The sequence below is a fragment of the Thermobia domestica genome, chromosome 5 (assembly GCF_964235325.1).
Source record: "Thermobia domestica chromosome 5, izTheDome1.hap1.1, whole genome shotgun sequence".
NCBI classification, from domain to species: Eukaryota; Metazoa; Arthropoda; class Insecta; order Zygentoma; family Lepismatidae; genus Thermobia; species Thermobia domestica.
Window position 1 is genome coordinate 11,896,118 of NC_137458.1, and position 19,307 is coordinate 11,915,424.

Below are 19,307 nucleotides of genomic sequence, written 5' to 3' on the forward strand. Positions count from 1 at the left end.
TTATTAATGTAATTCGTTACACATTTATCTTTTTTCAGATCCCTTTTTGAAATCTTACTTTCGAGGTAACTTTATTCAAAAGATTTCCAATATTAATTTTTATAGTACGGATGATTTTAGAAATTGTTCATAAAATTCGTGTGATGTGTTAAAATGCTGAATGTTGCTTATTCTAGTTTTGAAACTATGTGTAACTTAAATAAAAATGAAATATGACCAAAGCAAACACATTTTATTACTAATCGGTGTTAAAAGTTTCGGCAATATATCATTGCCTTCATCAAACAAGATAATATGTCTGAAGCCACCAGGGCCGTGCCGTGGGGGGAGCAAGCGGGGCGACGGCCCTTGGCGCCGAAGTAAGGGGGCGAAAAATTCGGAAGAAAAAAGGAAAAAAGATAGAAAAAATTGCTTGGAATATATGTATGGGGGCGCCGTCGTATACTCTCGCCCCGGGCGCTGATTTTCCACGGCACGGCCCTGGAAGCCACTGATATATTGCCGAAAATCTTAACACAGATTAGTAATAATATGTGTTTGCTTTGGACATATTACACTTTTATTACTTTTAAATTATTCTGAACGTACCCCACTACTTTCTTTATATTATTTGTACATAATATAGACAACTAAGGAAATGAAAATGATACTGCTACTCTACGTAATAAAATGCTGTAAAATTATCTTGAAGTATTTCTGAAACTATTTTGACAATTTAAAAGATAAGGGTGAATATTCATTAAAAGTACATATCCCAAAAGCACCCAAAATTGTCTAATTGTCAACACTACGGAGAAATTCTATTAATGAAAGGAGGAAGCAACGAATTTAAACATATTTTTACACATTAAATCCTCTGCAGATGCGAATTCAATAATACACAAAAAGTGCATGACTATGGGACTCGAACCCAGGATTTTCAGCGTACCTTGCCGATGCGTTAACCATAACGGTGCGCAACCCGGTATATTATTGAATTCGCACGTACAGAGGATTTGTTGTGTAAAAATAAGTTTAAATCGGACATATCCTACTTTCATTATTAAAATGATAATATAACCGTTAACAGTGTTCTGAACATGGACACAGGATGTGTCCAAGCACAACAGCTAGATTACTGTACAAGTCATGTCGTCTGAGTGGAAAAGCACAGAAGAATGGGAGAGTCTGTTCTGGGAACGAACTGGCTAGCGTAGTGATTAACGCATCGGCACGATACGCAACGCCGAAGATCCCGAGTTGTAGTTTCGATCCTAGCATCGTGCACATTTTCACTATGTATTTCGGGGCAATCTCGGGACAAAAACATAAGTAATGTAACATTTTGCCGAAACGTTCACAATTAGATAATTTTGGGTGCTTTTGCGGTAAGTATTTTTTTTTTTTTTTAAATTAGTATTCCGACGATTATTGAGAAATTTCGGTATGTGTTGTTACAAGGCTATAACCTGTTTCTTCCGATATCGAGATATAACAAGAGTTATAAACTCAAGTACTAACGTATTTTCTAGTATCTTGTAAGAAGTCCTTCTCACTCTGACAGTCTCAACGGTTAAACATAGTTTGCTACAATGACATGCATTTGGCATATCTACATTTGTAAGGATACATGTGCGTCTTTCAGGAACTTTTATACGTTATTGCCCAAATAACAAAATAGTAAAGAAAACAAATCCAGATTGAAGACAGATAGTTTACCAGAGTAGCTAATTGCCTTTCCTTCGATTTTGTCTGACTGTGCTTCAACTTAACGCGTGTACACTTGCAAGTTAGCTTGGAGCAAATTGGAACTAGCAAATGAATCATTCATTTGTCAAAGACTTACATTGTGCATGCCTTGAAATGTGTGCAGTTATCCTCTTAAACTTGTAATGTGACGTACGAGTTCTTGATTCGTGTGTGCTATTATCCATTACTAGTGCACGAAGAAGTGAGATTAAGCTAGCTTTATTCATATTGCTATCGGTAATAGAGTAATTTCTATGATAATTACTGTGATAAAGAAAATGATGGAATGAAATTTAAAAAAAATAATTTCGATGTTAGTGTAAGCCATATCTATGCAAGCTAATTCATCCAAATTGCTTTAGTAATCAATTGAAGATGGCAGTAGTAATGAATGGACGGCAGCACTTTCGTAAATGTAAGAGGAATAGAAATTGGAAACAACATACTGAATCAGTTTATAAAAAAGCTATTCCCAAATAAATCGTGGTTTACTTGTAAAATTTTGTAGCGTCCTATTTGTGTTAACTAAATATAATGGAACGTCTGACACTCTTCAATATTCTTTTGAATATGTATAATACAGGGTGGGTGAAAATTAACTCCCTATTGAAAATTGCTGAAGTTTTTTTAATATTTAACCAATTTTCATGAAACAAAAAGCATTTGGTTCCTTACAGTGATAAGGGTGTTATGTTTGCGACAGAATTTTGCTGGTATTTCAGCGGTACGTTTGCAGGAACTTGGCGAATTCGCTCCTCAGAGTCTTCAAGAGATTTCGGTTTTGTGCAATAAACTTTCTCTTTTGCAGACCCCCATAGGAAGAAGTCTCGGGGCGTTGTCAGAACTCTTTGGTGGTTATTCAAGAGAGCCACAATGTCCCAACCAGCGTCCTGGAAAATTAGTGTTGAGCCAGGCACGGACAGGGCGTGCGAAATGAGGTTTGAGCCCATCATGGATAAAGACTAGATCATTGTAATTGTCCCCATGGATACAATACCGGAAAGCATAGCAAGATACCATTCTGCATTAATTGTGTCCCAAATGATGTATGGACCCACAATTTTCGTAGATGCTATGCCACACCACATTTTAACATTTGGGCAATATTGGCATTTTTCAACTACCCTCAGATCCTTTCCTATCCAATAATGATAATGATAATAATAATAATTGTGCCGGTTAACAACTTCCCCAACGTGAAACACGACCTTTTCTGACCACTAAATATTACCGAAAAGTTCGCACTAGTCTTCATATTAAGAAAGCATCGTCCTCCCAAACTCCAACCGATGGCCATTCTTCCAGCAAAAATTCCTGGCAGGAATGTGGTTTCCATGGGCGAAAATTCAACTATTTCTTCAGAAAAATTCAGATTGTATGTCAGATTAAACCACTTTCGCAAGATGCCTGTCTGTGTGATTTCTGAGTACTTTGAGTGAACATTTCCGTAACCACTTGCACATTTTCCTCCGTGCTGAATGTTGAGGGGCAAGCACATCTAATATCAGCTACAAAACCTATGTCCATTAGCTTCGAATGGCAATTCCTTATGGTCTTTGCATCTACCAAGGCACGAGATCCTTTCACATTTCGCCACGATTTCTGTACTCATACCCCAGACTGCCATACTTCGTACCGGGATTCCAGCTGAGTCCGTTCATGCAAGGTTAAACGTTGCGCCATGGTCCACCACTGACACCTGCAATGACATAAATGAGATAGCATGTAATAATTACTATCATTGCAAGGAAGAAAATGCTTTTTGTTTAATGGAAATTGGCTAAAGTTTGAAAAAAGTTAACAATTTCAATGGTTAATTTCCCATATATATATATATATATATATATATATATATATATATATATATATATATATATATATATATATATATATATATATATATATATATATATATATATATATATATATATAAAATATAGGGTGTTAATGAACTATACGAACAAACTATAAGGGGCGATTCCTCACATGAAAATACGAGAAAAAGTTCATATGGACCTGTGGAGTCGTTTTAGAGCTAAGGCTGTCCGAAATCGCCGAAAAGCTAAAGTTTAACATACGCTATTTCTAATTCGAGAAAGCATGGAGTGGCAGTTCATAGCGCAAAGAATCCATATGTAATCCAAAAATGCATATTTCATCAAGGTGCAAAGGAGGTGAAAGGGATCCAGTCCAGTATATTATTCCCATAACATGCTTTCAACAGAATTCTCAGATATGCTGTGCTTTTAAGGTGGATCCAAAGTAAGCAAAAGGTAAACTTTGGCAGTAGTAGACTCTGAATGTTTCGGGGAGAAGTTGGAAGTGTTGGGATCGCCAGCACCACCGCGTACGGCGATGTTGTGTTTCACGCTTATACGTGTAAAAATTGTGAAATGTACTGTGACAAAACACATTGCAGCACACGTTATTCCAAACACGAGAAAATGTGGAGCTGGCGGTTGCCACCATTACAGACTTTCTACCGAAGCATTCCGTGCCCATTGTTGCTGATGCTTATCTTTTGCCTACTGCGGACCCACCTTGAAATCAGAGCATACCTGAGAATTCTGCTGAAAGCATTTCTGGAAATACGCTGTAGGAAATTCCTTTTACACTTGTTGCACATTGATAAAATATGCATTTTTGAATGACGTATGTATGACTTCCTTTGCACTAATATGGACCGCCACTCCATGCTTTCTCGAATTCAAAATAGCATGTGTTGAAATGTAGCTTTTCTACGATTTTGGTCAGCCTTAGCTCTGAAATTATGCACTTTTCCCAACAGGTCCTTGTAAACTTTTTCTCTTATTGTGATGTGAAGAATCACCTCTTATTTGTCGGTAGAGTTCATTAACATCCTGTATATTGTCCGAGTTGAGAAATTAAGTAAAAATATTGGAATCAGTACTTCAGAGAAGAAGAAGAAAAAAAAAACTTGGTTGATGTAATTGTGGTGATCCTAGCATGAAATCTGTTTTAGAACGATATTCTGTATTATTTTCTTTTTTGCATTAGAAATACTGAGCGAGAAGTCTTTCATTTGAAAGTTTTTGCTGATTGTTGTTGGTTGAGTGAATGTTTAGGATGAAATCTATCGCAGCAGTGGAGTGTAGTTTGAGGCATTTTGAAAACCGTACTTTTTTTATATATATATGTTGTATATATGAAAAAAAAAAATGAATAGTTGAAATGTCATTTCTTTGAGTATTCACGTTCCTTTGTTTTCCTGTCTTATAGGATCCAGTGCGTCAGGGCTAAGTAGTCCAGGTTGGTTTACCTTACGAAGCCTGATATTTCTTAAGTTGTATTTTTGACTTCCTTTGTTTTTTCTTATCAATTAACCAGTTTTTCTTTTCTTAAAAAAAAAAGAAAACTATTTACATACAACTAATTGTAGTTCGTTCATGAATTTGTTTGGTTGATAACAGTGAAACTTTGTTTTTCGTCGTGGTGCAGGTGCTTTTTTTTTTTTTTACCTGTCGGAAACGGGCAGCAAAACTGGTCTGACTTGTACAGCATTCAAAGTAATTGCTAAAATTACGAACTTCTGATAAACTCTACTTTAATTTCAGTACGCTCCGCAGTGTGAGGAATCTTAATGTATAGTAGGAAACAAAAAGTGTATTCTCGTAAATATGCATGGTTTTTCATCCTAACTTTTGAATGAACGGATAATTTGAAGTGGATAAAATAGTACCGTAGTAAAATCAAGGGAGAAATTTGTTGTTTTTGTTTTTTTTTCTGAATATGTAGATACTTATAAATTGGACTTAAGTTCCCCGCCTATTCTTGAAAATTAAAAAAAAAAAAAAAAAAAAAAAAAAAAATCGATTCAATATTACTCGGTAAGCAAAAATTGAAATCTAATTGATTCATTCTTTCAAACTTCCTGTTCGCTAGAAAACATATGTATCTGAGATGGGTATATAAGTTCTGTCAATTGTGTAATACAGTTGAATGAAAATTAAAAGTCTTATTTTTATTGGCAGAAGTATAAAATTCATAATGATTAGAGCGTTGGACTCACATCTACATGGTTCCTGGTTCGATTCCCGGCCGTTGCTTCCCAATTTTCAGCGTCCACCCAGCGTTGTGAGGCAAACTGGGGAGTCACGTGACGACCACTAGGTCCAGAAAGCTCCCGATACGCCGGTTAGTGAAGAGCGACGCAGCGCGCTGGACGTAGTTCAGCCAATCGCTGGCAGATGGCGTTGGAGCAGGTCAGGCCCTCAAAAGGGCTGTTACGGCAAGTGGATTATAAAATTGATATAGCCTTGAATTAAAAAAAAAAAAAAAAAACCTACAAGGAAAAGAAAGGCGTTAGTAACTAAAGGAGATTAGATTCGCTTATACCAGCATTCCCTGCTTGAAGGAGTTTTTCAACGAAATCTCAAAAGATACAGTAAAATAACTTGTTTTGAGACAAAGCCCTCTTTATCAACCACTTACTCTTAGAAAATATGCTGACTGCGGAATGTCATTAATATCAGAGGTTTTAAAGCCAGATACTGTACGCAAATTTAAATGAGAAGTATACTTGAATCTGTCCATAGATTACAAATTATGAAACCACTGAAAACACGAGAGTGAAGTTCGTTTCATAAATGTGTGAACGTTGCATTTCAAAATAAAGTGGACTATAAGCACACTAGCCGTTTAACTACGCTAATAAGCCAAATTACTAAGGCGCTTTTAATTGACTTTGAGTGAGCAAGTTAAGTAGCCGAAAAATTTAAATTTCCCTGGGACAGATACATGATTATTACTAGCAAAGTCCTTTTGGTTTGTTCCTTAGCTTAATTCTTAATATCTTTGCCTTGTTTTTCTGCAGTTTTTAAGGAAACAATACACTTAATGAAATGAAAATTACTATTTTCGAATTGCGTCTACGCGTTGCGTCATGGCTATCGGTCTGCTCTCGGTCGCATACTTGCAGACATTGTCTGGAGCACGATACTTTAAATGCAAGACCGAGTAATGGTTAGCATCACACTTTAGTATTACACATAATCTTTCGTAACCTAGGTATTACATAAGGACATAAAAGTTAATAAAAATCACGTTTATTTATCAAAATTTCAGCCAAACATACGTTGTACTTAATCCCTTGGTAGGATTTTTTTTTTCTCGATGAAAGAAAAATCAAAGTTTTACTGTTGGTTTGGGCTTGCTTGAGATGATACCATACTTACTATACATTTGATATAAATCTTATTTTGTTCTTTTGCTTATGCAGTTTTTTCATTCTGTTTTAGGGTAAGATTGGAATGATTGATTGAGCTTTTGGCAGCGAATTCTTGTTTTTTTTTGTGTGTGTTTTTTTATTGTTGGGATAAAGGCACTTATACAGCTGTTTTCGTTTTCTACAAAACCGTATTTTTGGCATCTTGAAATCAGATTACTTTAGGACTTTTTTTCCTTTGTAGTAGTTTTCAGATGTTGTGGCTTGAGTATTGTTTCTTTGTTTCCTAATAAACAAGTTTTTTGCTTAGTGGCACTGTTACCACTGTTGGATGATGGATTGTGAAAATGATCTCTCTTTAAAATTTAGCAGTTATGCATGTTTTTATTAACATACATTAGTCACTGATTGAATAATAGCTTTGTTGTGTGTCTTTTTTTTCCGTTAAGGGACTATTGTGCTGCTTTTTCTCCATTTGATATGTTTTCTTAACGTTGTTGCATATGTGCATCATTTTTCCGTTTTAGCCCACTGATTTTTATGGGGAATGATTTCCTCTACTTTCTTTAAAATTAACTGGAAATTTAGTGTGATTTTACTGATTCTTCTTCAAGCCGGTTAAAAGTCACTTTTTTTTTTTTTTCAAAACTGAATTTACAATATTTACGAGGCGCGCCCGCCATGTAAGTTTCCCTAGGGCGGTAAAAACAAAGAAGATACAATGACCTTGAAATATTTATTGCTACAAATGCAGCACAGACGACACAGTGTGTCAGCATATATATCCCCGGAATTCAGACACTTGTCATATCGTGGGGTCAATTTTTGTATTTCCAATGTCGTAAAAGTCTTCCTCTTGGGAGTGGAACCAGTGTATGACAACAGTCTGCAATTGCTGAACATTATCAAAATGCTTATCGGACAGGTAATGTCTTGAAGTGGACGAAGACATGAAAATTACTTGGAGCAAGATCCGGGCTATACAGTGGTTGTGCAAACACGTCCCAGTAGAGCGACTGCAGAAGATCAGTTGGTCATCTGCCATATAGCCAGGATTTTGCACTAGGCTATTTTCATGTCTTTGTACACTTCAAGTTATTCCTGTCGCATAAGCATTTTGATAGTGATGAGAAATTGCAGACGGCTATCATACACTGGTTCCACTTGTAGACAACTGAATTTTATGACATTGGAATACAAAAAGTTGATCCCACGATATGAGAAATGTCAGAATTCTGGTGGTATTATCTTTGTTTGCGCTGCCCTAGGGAAACTTACTTTTTGGACGCGCCCCGTATAAATTTAATATTAAATTTGATTATTAATTATTCAAATTATATGTAAGTGAATTTAACTTGCACGAAGAGGAGATATTTAGATAGAATTCAAGAAATTATAAAGTCAGACCGTTAAAATTCAGTTTATTTCAAACAAACAAGAAAAAATAATTCCCCAAATAAAGTAGTGGGCTAAAAACTAAAGATGTCGCTAGTACTCTACGCCGTTAATTTATTAAAACTTCATTTACATAATTTCTTATAGTTGGATAAGTTTCGACATGGTTATAGTATTCGGTACAATTCCGTAAAAACATAATCTGTATGGATAGTAAAGCCCAAACTTGAAATATAGCTAAACTACTAAAATCGAACAGTTCTTTGTGTACTGTCTCTTGTACACTTTTTTTTTTTTTTTCTGGAATTGAAGATACAATAGCGATACTTGCGCAGTTATGAAAGCTCAAACGGTCTATTCTGGACACCTCTTTAAAGTGAATAATTTTTTTTTTAAGAAACCGTGGGTGTTTGTGTTGATAGATGTCACTAGTATAGTAACATTTAAAGATCAACAGCTAATCATACCACCTCTATTTTCGGAGTTACGAATTGAGAATTTTCCTAATTCTTACTTTCTTTCTTCTAAATTAGTTCAGTTCTTTCTACCTTTCTTCGTAAATTTTCCCTTGAGAACATTTTGTTTTGCTTTGAATTTGTTTCCTTTATCTTACTCAAAATTGGAGTCATATAATTTCAAACACTTGTTTAAAACACAGCATTCATTGGCATCAATTTTCAAACTCTTCTTTAAAACACAATATCGACTGGCATGAAATTCCGAACTCGTTTAAAACGTAACATCTACTGGCATAAAATAATACATCCAGAGACATATAATTTCAAATTCTTGTATGAAACAATATCCTCTTAGTATACAATTCCAAACATACGTTGAAAGCTCAACATCCACTGGGATCAAATAGAACACAACATTCACTGGCATAAAATAAAGCACATCAAGTGGTATAAAATTAAACTCCTATTTAAAATCCCATTCACTGGCTTAAATTTCTAAAGTCTTCTTTAAAACACAACATTCACTGGCATTAAATTCCAAACTTTTATTTAAAACGCACCTCCTCTAAACTCATGTTTGAAATACAATAACCTCTGGCATACAATCCCAAACTCTTGTCTGAAATACAATATCCTTTGGCATACAATTCCAAACTCTTGTTTAAAATGGAGTATCCTCTGGCATACAATTCAAACTCTGGCAGACTTGCCAGAAATGTGTATTAGAGCTCTGGCTATGATTGGGTCTCTTGGAAAATGTGATGCGTTGTTGATTGTTATTAAGGGGTGTTCAATATAAATCCACACAAGTTACAGTGTCAAGTATAATTGAAATGCCATAAAGAGAAAGATAGAAAGGTGATACATATGAGAAGTCACAGCATAGAGAATAGTATCGTAGCACTAACGGCTTTCAATCACTCCCTCACGATGCACTTTGTCGATACTACCTCTGGTGGATCTTGCAAGGTTTTGTACAACATATAGATTTATGTTCTTCAGGCAGTAACATATCCATCGAATGAGCTGATCCGAGTTTGTAGCATGCCATCCCTTAGCATAGACAGCAGCCTTCAAAATTGCCCAGAAATTTTCGATGGGTCGAATTTCTGGAACATTAGCTGGCTTATCTTTTTTCGGTAAAAATTCAATGTTTTTCTGCTCGAGATGTTCAATCACGACTTTGGAGGAATACGCGGATGTTAAATCAGGTCAAAACAAATATGTTCCGGTTCGTAGTTTGCACGTATGTATAGTGTTAGCCTCTTCCTAATGTACTATACCAGGTACGTCTGGGCATTGATAGCAAATCCAGATCGACGCAACAACGGTTGGCTAATACCTTTGGAACCCATGACAGTCCAACCAAGCACTTTCTTTTCAAATTCCTTCTTGGTGGGTAAATTTTAACACTAGGTGAAGCTGTAAAGAGGTCGCATGTTAACATTTCCATCATTTCCATTGATAAAGACATGGGAAAATGTAAAATACGTTTCATCATCCAAGATTAAATCATGAGCACCGAATTTTCGCAACAAGCGGCCACACTTGGATTTAACTATGCTTTTTTGTTGTTCTGTGCGCTTGGGGATGGGTTGTTTCTTACTGTATGGTAGATCTCGTTTTTTTATTTACTACATGATGGATCATGGACGCAGAAGTTTCGCGTCGCCATACACATTGAAACATGTTCTTGAGTCTCTTCTTCAGCTGCTGCGCCGTTGTGTTTCGTGAAAATACGAGCTATTCGTCCCGTACCTGACTGCCATTTCACCCAGTCCCGCTCTCACATCTTTTAATGATGTCGTAGATTGTTCAACGTGGAACTCCTTTGGCTGTAAGATGTTTTATTATGTACACTCGTGTCCAAAATTATTGTCGCATGTCTATAAATATGTTATTCTAGGAATATAAATTTGGTAACGAATTCGCCCGGTATTTCTTACAATGTTCGTATGTGTATAATCGGCAAAGACATGTATGTGGCAAATTTCATATCAAAAGAGCAGTAAATAAGAACAATAAAACGAAAATAAAATTTTCTTGTTCATTTAGCAACATTTTTACTCATAATTTTCGTATTTATATATTTTTTCCCCGTGAAATTTACCACAAATATACATTTCCCTATTTTACACGTACTATCAGTGTTAAAAGTACCCTGCAAAATCATTATCAAATTATATTCTTACAAAAAGACAGATATGCGACAATAATTTTGGAGATGAGTGTACATTTTGGCTTTGCTCTGATGTGTCCCGTAGAACTTGTACACATGTTCCCGCAATAGGTCTTCCTTCGATGCCATCCTCACCGCCAAACAGACACGATAACACCACTTGTTCCTGTACCTGTTGGTACACTACTGCCTCATCGTCCTGACAGGTCTGCCGCCTGTTCATGTACTAGATGAAACAGGTGCTGTCCTCTAGAAGTTTGGTCGGATTTATATTGAACACACCTTAGTACATGTTAACAGTATTCTTCTCGCGTCAATTCTTATGCAGTTACTACCACACTATTGCCATCCGTTGGATACTTCTATCAAATAATCAATTTCGGTTTTATTGTCAAGTAGAGATTTCTTTTGGGCTGTCAGTAATACTATGATTTTGGAGTAAGGGTTGACGGTGATAATTTTAAATTACGAAGACTTCAAAATAAAGTTCTGCTTAATAAACACTAAAAATATCTTTCACAAGTTATTAACACTACGTGTTACTTTGAAATATGATTTAGCATGGAGAAAATGCAATATTTGCCTCAATCTAGCTTTAGAAGGTGAGTATTCACTTAAATAATTTTGAAATGCATATATTGTATATTTTATCATATTAAGCCTGTATAATGAAATATTCAGAATGTACACTGTTTAGATCTTCTATGTGAGCGTGTAATACCTCTTGTGGTTGTAACATCCTCATAAATTTCATTAAGTCAAAGGTAGATGTAAAATTAAAAGAAAAACTATTCGTTACATTTCAGCACAATACAAAATGCCTTCTTCAGACGTCTCACAAGACACTGTTATGCTGTTGAATCGTAACGTAACAAGTAGTGCATATTGTTTATATAATCTTCATATAGTGAAACGTTTAAAACACTGAAATAACTAATATGTGAACCAACTCTCATTTATTATGTGCTTTGGAAATTCTAAAGGCATTGTTATCATTTTGGTATAATTTTGGCAACCAATCCTATTGCCTTCTGGAGTTACACTAATGAAGAGTGGATTCACATTTTATTTTTATTTTTATTTTTTCTCTCCCTCTCCCTCCCTTTCTTTTTCTCTTTTTCTTTCTTTTTCGTTTTTCTTCTTTATATCTTTCTCGGTTTTTCATTTTTCTTTTTTTCTTTCTTTTTTCGTTCTTTATTTATTTCGTTATTTTACATTTGTTTCAGTTTAGTTTTCTTTCCCTAGAAAACTCTTAAATCGACAATAGTTTTCTGAAATGTTTTTAGTTACTTCAAACATGAACTCTCAACTTAGTAGTACCAATGTAAAAACAACCTCCAATGTTGTTATTTACATACGTCTCATACAATTTAAATTTTATACAGTTTATTGGAATGATCTTACGTGTTCACTTCGTAATTTAGTTGAACTCTAGAACGGAGAAAGTGACAATGTCTTTCTGTCTGTTTGGTTGTGCACAGTAGTGGTTGACATTATTGTCAAATATTGTTAGCAAAAGATTGTCCCCATACGCAGATAAAAATATTGGAGATTATCAGTGCGGATTTAGGTGAAATCGATCAACTATCGACCACATATTTACCATTCGACAAATAAAATAATTAAAAAAGAATTTAACACCCCGCTACCTGAATTATTTATTGATTTTTAGAAAAGCCTATAACTCAGTAAAGAGGAAACATTGTACATCATTCTTACAGAATTTGAAATACCGAAAAAGGCTAGTTGGATTAATTAAAATGTGTATAAATGAATTTCAAAGTAACGTCTCGATAGGAAAATTCTTGTCCACGAGCTTTCACGTCGAGAATGGTTTAAAACAAGGAGATGCATTGTCCCCATTATTATTCAACTTTGCTCTGAAGTACACTAAAAGGAAAATCAGAGGTAACAACCACCAGACCTAGAGATTAATGGTATTCACCAGGTTATAGCGTATATTAATGATGTAAATCTGATAGAGGATTTATAGGAGAACAATAGAAAAAGTGGAGAGGTTTTATTAAACAATTGCAGGCACATTGAGTTAGAACTAAGTGCAGAGAAAACTACATACATGAAAATTCGCTGGTGTCGTAATACTGCTAATTATGAGTACGTCAAAATATTGAATAGGCCAAAACCATATCTATGAAGAAATTGTTGACTGAAAGCAGGGAATTCGTGGTATTATTTAGTTCAGAAACTTTTGTCATCGCGAATTTTGTCCAGGAATTTGAAGCTTAAAATATATAAAACGATAATTGTCCCTATTGTGCTGTATGGTTGCGAAAAATGATCGCTTGCACTCAGGGAAGAACGAGGACTGAAAATATTTGAGAAAGTACTAAGGCGAATATTCGGACCTAAGAAGAACGGGAATGTCGAAAACTTCATGATGAGAAACTGTAATTTATACCATTTACAAACATTGTCAGGGTCATAAGGTCTAGGAGGTTCAGGTGGTTAGGTCACATAGTCAGAATGGAAAAAAAAAGTAGGAACGTTTTCAAAATTTTAACTAGAAATCCAGTCGGAAAACAAACCTTAGGAATACCTAGGGCAGATAGGAGGATAAAGTTAAAATGGACTTAGAAGAAATAGGAAAACAAAGTAGAAACTGGATGCAGTTGGCTAAAGACACAAGTGAATGGAGAGCTTCTGTGAACACGGCATTGAACTTCTGAGTTCCATAGGCCATAGAGTTATTTAGTAGTTCACATTGAATACAGAGCTTCTGAAGAAAAGTATCTTGAATTAAAAGTCTTCGCGGAATAGTGCATCAAAACTTCTCCGTTTTCATAACATTAAAGTGTGCATTCTTGCTGTTAGATATAGGTAACCAGGCACTACACGAATGTGCTGCTGGATTTCTTAAAACTACTTGAAAGGATAAAGCCCATTGGTTCGTATCCGTCATAGAAGACAGTATACGTTACTGGAGAGGGAAAGTAAAATTACATTACCGGTTGTTTACAGAGAATCAGGAGAAATGATTAAACCTTTACGAAGCTGAATATGGCAGTAATTTTTATTGAGTGTTCCGGTATGATGCGTGCATCGAGATAAACAAATAGACAGACAGACGAATAGAACTAATACTTCGACTAAACCAAAGGCAAATAAATGTATTTCTTCAAATCATGTAACGTCAAGAAAGATAACCATCGACAAACTTCTTCAGTTCGATTCTTACTAATTTCAGATCTCCAAAATAATATAAAATAATCTAATAATTTGATTCAAATTGTGAAAATAAAGAGAACTGTTCCAAGTCAAACATGCCAGGACAGAATTCAAAGCCGTGTTCATTAATACACAACAACCTAGACTCTTCTAACCTTTGACATCTTACGAAATTTCATCCAAATATTTTCGAAGCGAAAAAGCGTAAAACGAGAATAAACCGTTGCTGTTTCGTACTGTTTCTTTAGCGACGTTTGCAACGTGTTCAACAATTATTGTTCCTAATATAGGTGGATATTTTTTTTTTCCACTGCTACCTGCAAAACACACAGTTCACAATCAGGACCAACGATAATTCCCTTGAAAAGAAGTAAATATCCGACTAAATCCGTTCTATACAACTTTTATATTCACACTTTTACAATATTATTAGTAGCTTACTCTAGCATATCACAAATGAGCAATTAACCTACATGATTTTTTTTTAAAAGTGCCATTTTTTAATTTTCATTGCGGAGATAACAATACTTTTGAGAGAGATACTGTCCAACGTAGCTCCGTATTAGTTGACGGAGATATTCAACCAACTCGAGGAGGCAACACACACACACTATATATATATATAATATGTACACACTTCGTGCATATATAGGGTATTAATGAACTATACCGACAAACTCCGAGGTGCTTCCGCATATCAAAATAAGAAAAGAAGAAAAGCAAAAGATTCGTGCGGGCATGTGGGGAAGTATACATAGTTTCGGAGTTAGGCCGTCCAGAAGCGTGAAAAATGTATCACAGCACGCGTTATTCCAAATACGAGGAACCGTGAAGCTGTCCGGTCCTAACACTGCTGACTTCCCGCCGATGCATTTCGTCTGCACTGTTGTGAATTTTTTACTTTTTGCCTACTTTGGATCCACTTCGAAGTCCGAGCGTAACTGGGAATTCCGTGGGGAGCATGTCGTGTGGGGATCTCTTGCGCACCCATTGCACATTACTGAATATGCACTTTTGGATGTCGTGTGTAGTTATGACATCCTTTACAGTGATACATATCACCACTTCACTGTTCTTTGTGTGAAAAATAACGTGTGTCGCAATTTATTTTTTTCCACACTTTTGATGATCTTAGCTCTGAAACTGACTTCTTCCCAAAAATCCATATGAATTGTTTTCTTATTTTGATGCAAGGACTTAGTTTGTCAGTATAGTTAAGTAGTACCTTGTATATGTGAAAGAATTTCATAAGAAAATTCTGTGACTACATTTTCAGAGTTTACGTCTAACGTTTATATTTTTCTGTTATGAATTGTAGTAGTTCTTTCACTAAAATGACTACTATTTCAATGAAGTATCAGCCAGTACTGGATATCGTACGATCATGCGCAACCTATTGGAATTTACTTTCTTCTTCAAAGTGAATATTCCTCTTCTAATCTGTACTTCAACCGTAATTACTGTTAATTTTACTCGTGCAAGATAAATATCTTATTAATGAATGTTCTTCCCGCTCGTGTATTTTTTGATCATGTTTCCTAGGAGGTGGCTGTGTACAAGCCAGTGTTGTGAGCTCGGCCGTCTGGCAGATGACTGTACACAAGCCAGTGTTGTGAGTTCGACCGTCTGGCAAGTGATTGTACACAAGCCAGTGTTGTGAGCTCGACCGTCTGGCAAGTGATTGTACACAAGCTAGTGTTGTGAGCTCGACCGTCTGGCAAGTGACTGTACACAAGCCAGTGTTGTGAGCTCGACCGTCTGGCAAGTGACTGTACACAAGCCAGTGTTGTGAGCTCGACCGTCTGGCAAGTGATTGTACACAAGCTAGTGTTGTGAGCTCGGCCGTCTGGCAAGTGACTGTACACAAGCTAGTGTTGTGAGCTCGGCCGTCTGGCAAGTGACTGTACACAAGCTAGTGTTGTGAGCTCGGCTGTCTGGCAAGTGACTGTACACAAGCCAGTGTTGTGAGCTCGACTGTCTGGCAAGTGATTGTACACAAGCTAGTGTTGTGAGCTCGACCGTCTGGCAAGTGACTGTACACAAGCCAGTGTTGTGAGCTCGACCGTCTGGCAAGTGACTGTACACAAGCCAGTGTTGTGAGCTCGACCGTCTGGCAAGTGACTGTACACAAGCCAGTGTTGTGAGCTCGATCGTCTGGCAAGTGATTGTACACAAGCTAGTGTTGTGAGCTCGACCGTCTGGCAAGTGATTGTACACAAGCCAGTGTTGTGAGCTCGACCGTCTGGCAAGTGATTGTACACAAGCTAGTGTTGTGAGCTCGGCCGTCTGGCAAGTGACTGTACACAAGCCAGTGTTGTGAGCTCGATCGTCTGGCAAGTGATTGTACACAAGCTAGTGTTGTGAGCTCGGCCGTCTGGCAAGTGACTATGCACAAACCAGTGTTGTAAGCCCGGGTGTCTGTCAGATGACTATGAACAAGTTAGTGTTGTGAGCTCCGCCGTCGGGTAGGTGTCTGTGCATGCCAGTGAGTCAACATAGGGTTGTCACATTTTTCAGAGAGCAAAAAAGAAAGTTGTACTATATTCAAGGAGAAAAACAGGAAGATGATATGTGATAATCAGAATGTGCATATAACAAACACATATGGTTTCATATAGTAGCATAAAATAAGTTTAATTTGAAACAAAGGCAGATTCATTATAATACTTGCAACAGATAAAACACAGAAAAGTAATTTGCAATTCCCGGTGGGAGCTTACGTGGTTTGAATCGCACGTCAAGCTGTAGGTCCTTGTCTCATATAGCCTGGGTGCTGAGAAACTCAAAATAACTAAGTATATTATGTAAACCTTGTTACCTTTTAATTGTATTTTAGTGGGCTTTTAACAGTTTCAGATCCTTATTATAAGTTTAGAAAATCTCTGCAAGAAACTAATCACGTGTGTGGTTCTGCTTTTATTAATTCACAGTAGCTTCTGTCCCTGACATCAGTATATTCAGCTTTTATTAGTTCACACAGTAGCTTCTGTTCCTGACATCAGTATATTCAGTTTTTATTAGTTCACACAGTAGCTTCTGCTCCTGACATCAGTATATTCAGTTTTTATTAGTTCACACAGTAGCTTCTGTTTCTGACATCAGTATATTCAGCTTTTATTAGTTCACACAGTAGCTTCTGTCCCTGGCATCAGTATATTTGGTTTAATTAGTTCACAAAGTAGCTTCTGTTCCTGACATCAGTATATTCACCTTTTATTAGTTCACACAGTAGCTTCTGTTCCTGACATCAGTATATTCCCTTTTATTAGTTCACACAGTAGCTTCTGTTCCTGACATCAGTATATTCAGCTTTTATTAGTTCACAAAGTAGCTTCTGTTCCTGACATCAGTATATTCAGCTTTTATTAGTTCACAAAGTAGCTTCTGTTCCTGACATCAGTATATTCACCTTTTATTAGTTCACACAGTAGCTTCTGTTCCTGACATCAGTATATTCAGCTTTTATTAGTTCACACAGTAGCTTCTGTTCTTGATAAGTATATTAGGATCGATCAAAACTGCAGTATGAACGAGACTATGTAAACAGACGAAGGCTAGAATGCTAAAGTCAAATATTCATAAACATAAGGTTAGGTAGGAGATAAGAACGCAACCTGTCTTTTTTCTGAATGGTTAGTTTTAGATCATTGGGTTGCTTCGTTAACAGAGGGAGACAAATCAGTTCGTCTAACTTTAAGAAAAAAATCGCTTCAGTTACAAAAACAGTTTTAAATTATCATTCTTTTTATTCATTAAAGTGCAAAAGAAACTGTTTTACATGGAAAATAAACATGGATAACGTAAAACATGCCAGAAAAATGTAAAACTTACGGGATAAACGTAGAATCTGGCAATCCTAAGTTTACATGATTTATAGTTTTTGAGAGCCATTTTTTGACTGATCAGTTCTATAGAAGTTTCAGTGTGATTCTTCATAATGTAAAATACATGATTACTTTTTTTAAAAATCTTTTTAATTTGACGTACTATCTGGATCTTTTATAATTTTAGGAAAGGAATAATTGTATTCTACTATGAAAGGATTAATTTTATTTTTCACTGACTTTCTTCTAAATTCTATAGTGAAAGCTTGAGTTAGTACCCATGAAAAGTTTGAAATTATCATTTCTTTGTATTGTATTAAATATACGAGGGCTGATCATTTGTTTGTATTGTATTAAATATACGAGGGCTGATTATTGTACCGCAGTTTTCTTTGTAGCTAAATGTTGGCACATTTGATAGTTGGAAGAGTTGTTTCATGTATACTCTCAGTAGGTGGCAGCATTGTCGTATCGGTAGGTTGGGAGTAATCCGCTTTGTTTTAGACACTGCTTCCATTTCGCCTCACAACGTACTGTGTATATGCATACAGTAGAGGTTACACGAGAAGAACAGTATAGAGCAATACATGCGTTAAGCAAGGTGGACCTGGTGTTTTGACCTCTGCTGTGACGGAAAGAAACATCAGTACTGCCTCTGCTGTGATTGTCCGTGAGGATCAAAGGCTAACATTACGTAAACTAAGTGAAGTAATGGGAATTTCGTATGGTAGTGTTTTTTCAATAAAGCACGATCACCTCCAGATGTCCCGTGTTTGTGCCGTTGGGGTACCACGACTGTTGACTCCGGAACAAGCTTGCTTGAGCTTTTCGTATATTTCAGAAGCTGTATGGTTGAAGCGAAAACAAAACTTTATTGCTTCATACTGTTCTTCTCGTGTAACCGCCATTGTATGCATATACACAGTACGTTGTGAGGGAAATGGAAGCAGTGTCTAAAACACAGCGGATTTTGCGAACCTACCAATACGAGAATGCTGCCACCTAGTGAAAGTGTACATGAAACACAACTGTTTCAACTATCAAACGTGCCGGCATTCGGCAACAAAGGAAACTGTGGTACAATCCGCGGCAAAAAACCTGCAACATGAGGATGTAAGTTTATTGTGAAACTACGCCTAACAGCACAGGGAATGAACATAACGAATCTAAGTGGAACGAATCACGCCAGGATAAACCTCAGCCTCCTTCCGTGCACACTTATTTTGGAGCAAAAGACTTCTTCATTTCACAATAAACTTATATGTTCATGTTGCAGGTTTTTTTGCCTCGGATTGTACAATAATCAGTCTCAGTCTTTGTTAATCAGCCCCCGTATATTTGTTTTTAGACAT

At 36.3% G+C, this 19,307-nt stretch overlaps 1 protein-coding gene across 37 annotated transcripts in view; it reads left to right on the forward strand.

The window, feature by feature from the left end:
• The window catches only part of LOC145685718 (CUGBP Elav-like family member 1-A), a 925,590-nt gene that overhangs the window by 846,050 nt on the left and 60,233 nt on the right, over positions 1-19,307 (forward strand). For 19 of the 37 annotated variants that reach the window (XR_014131470.1, XM_081758172.1, XM_081758190.1 and 16 more), the window contains one exon: positions 4,969-4,998. The exons of the other annotated variants lie outside the window; for them this stretch is intronic. Coding sequence is in view for 18 of the 19 variants with exons in the window: in XM_081758172.1 (XP_081614298.1) it covers positions 4,969-4,998 (30 nt within the window). In the remaining variant the exon portion in view is untranslated. The remainder of the gene's footprint in view (positions 1-4,968; positions 4,999-19,307) is intronic. 37 annotated transcript variants of the gene reach the window in all.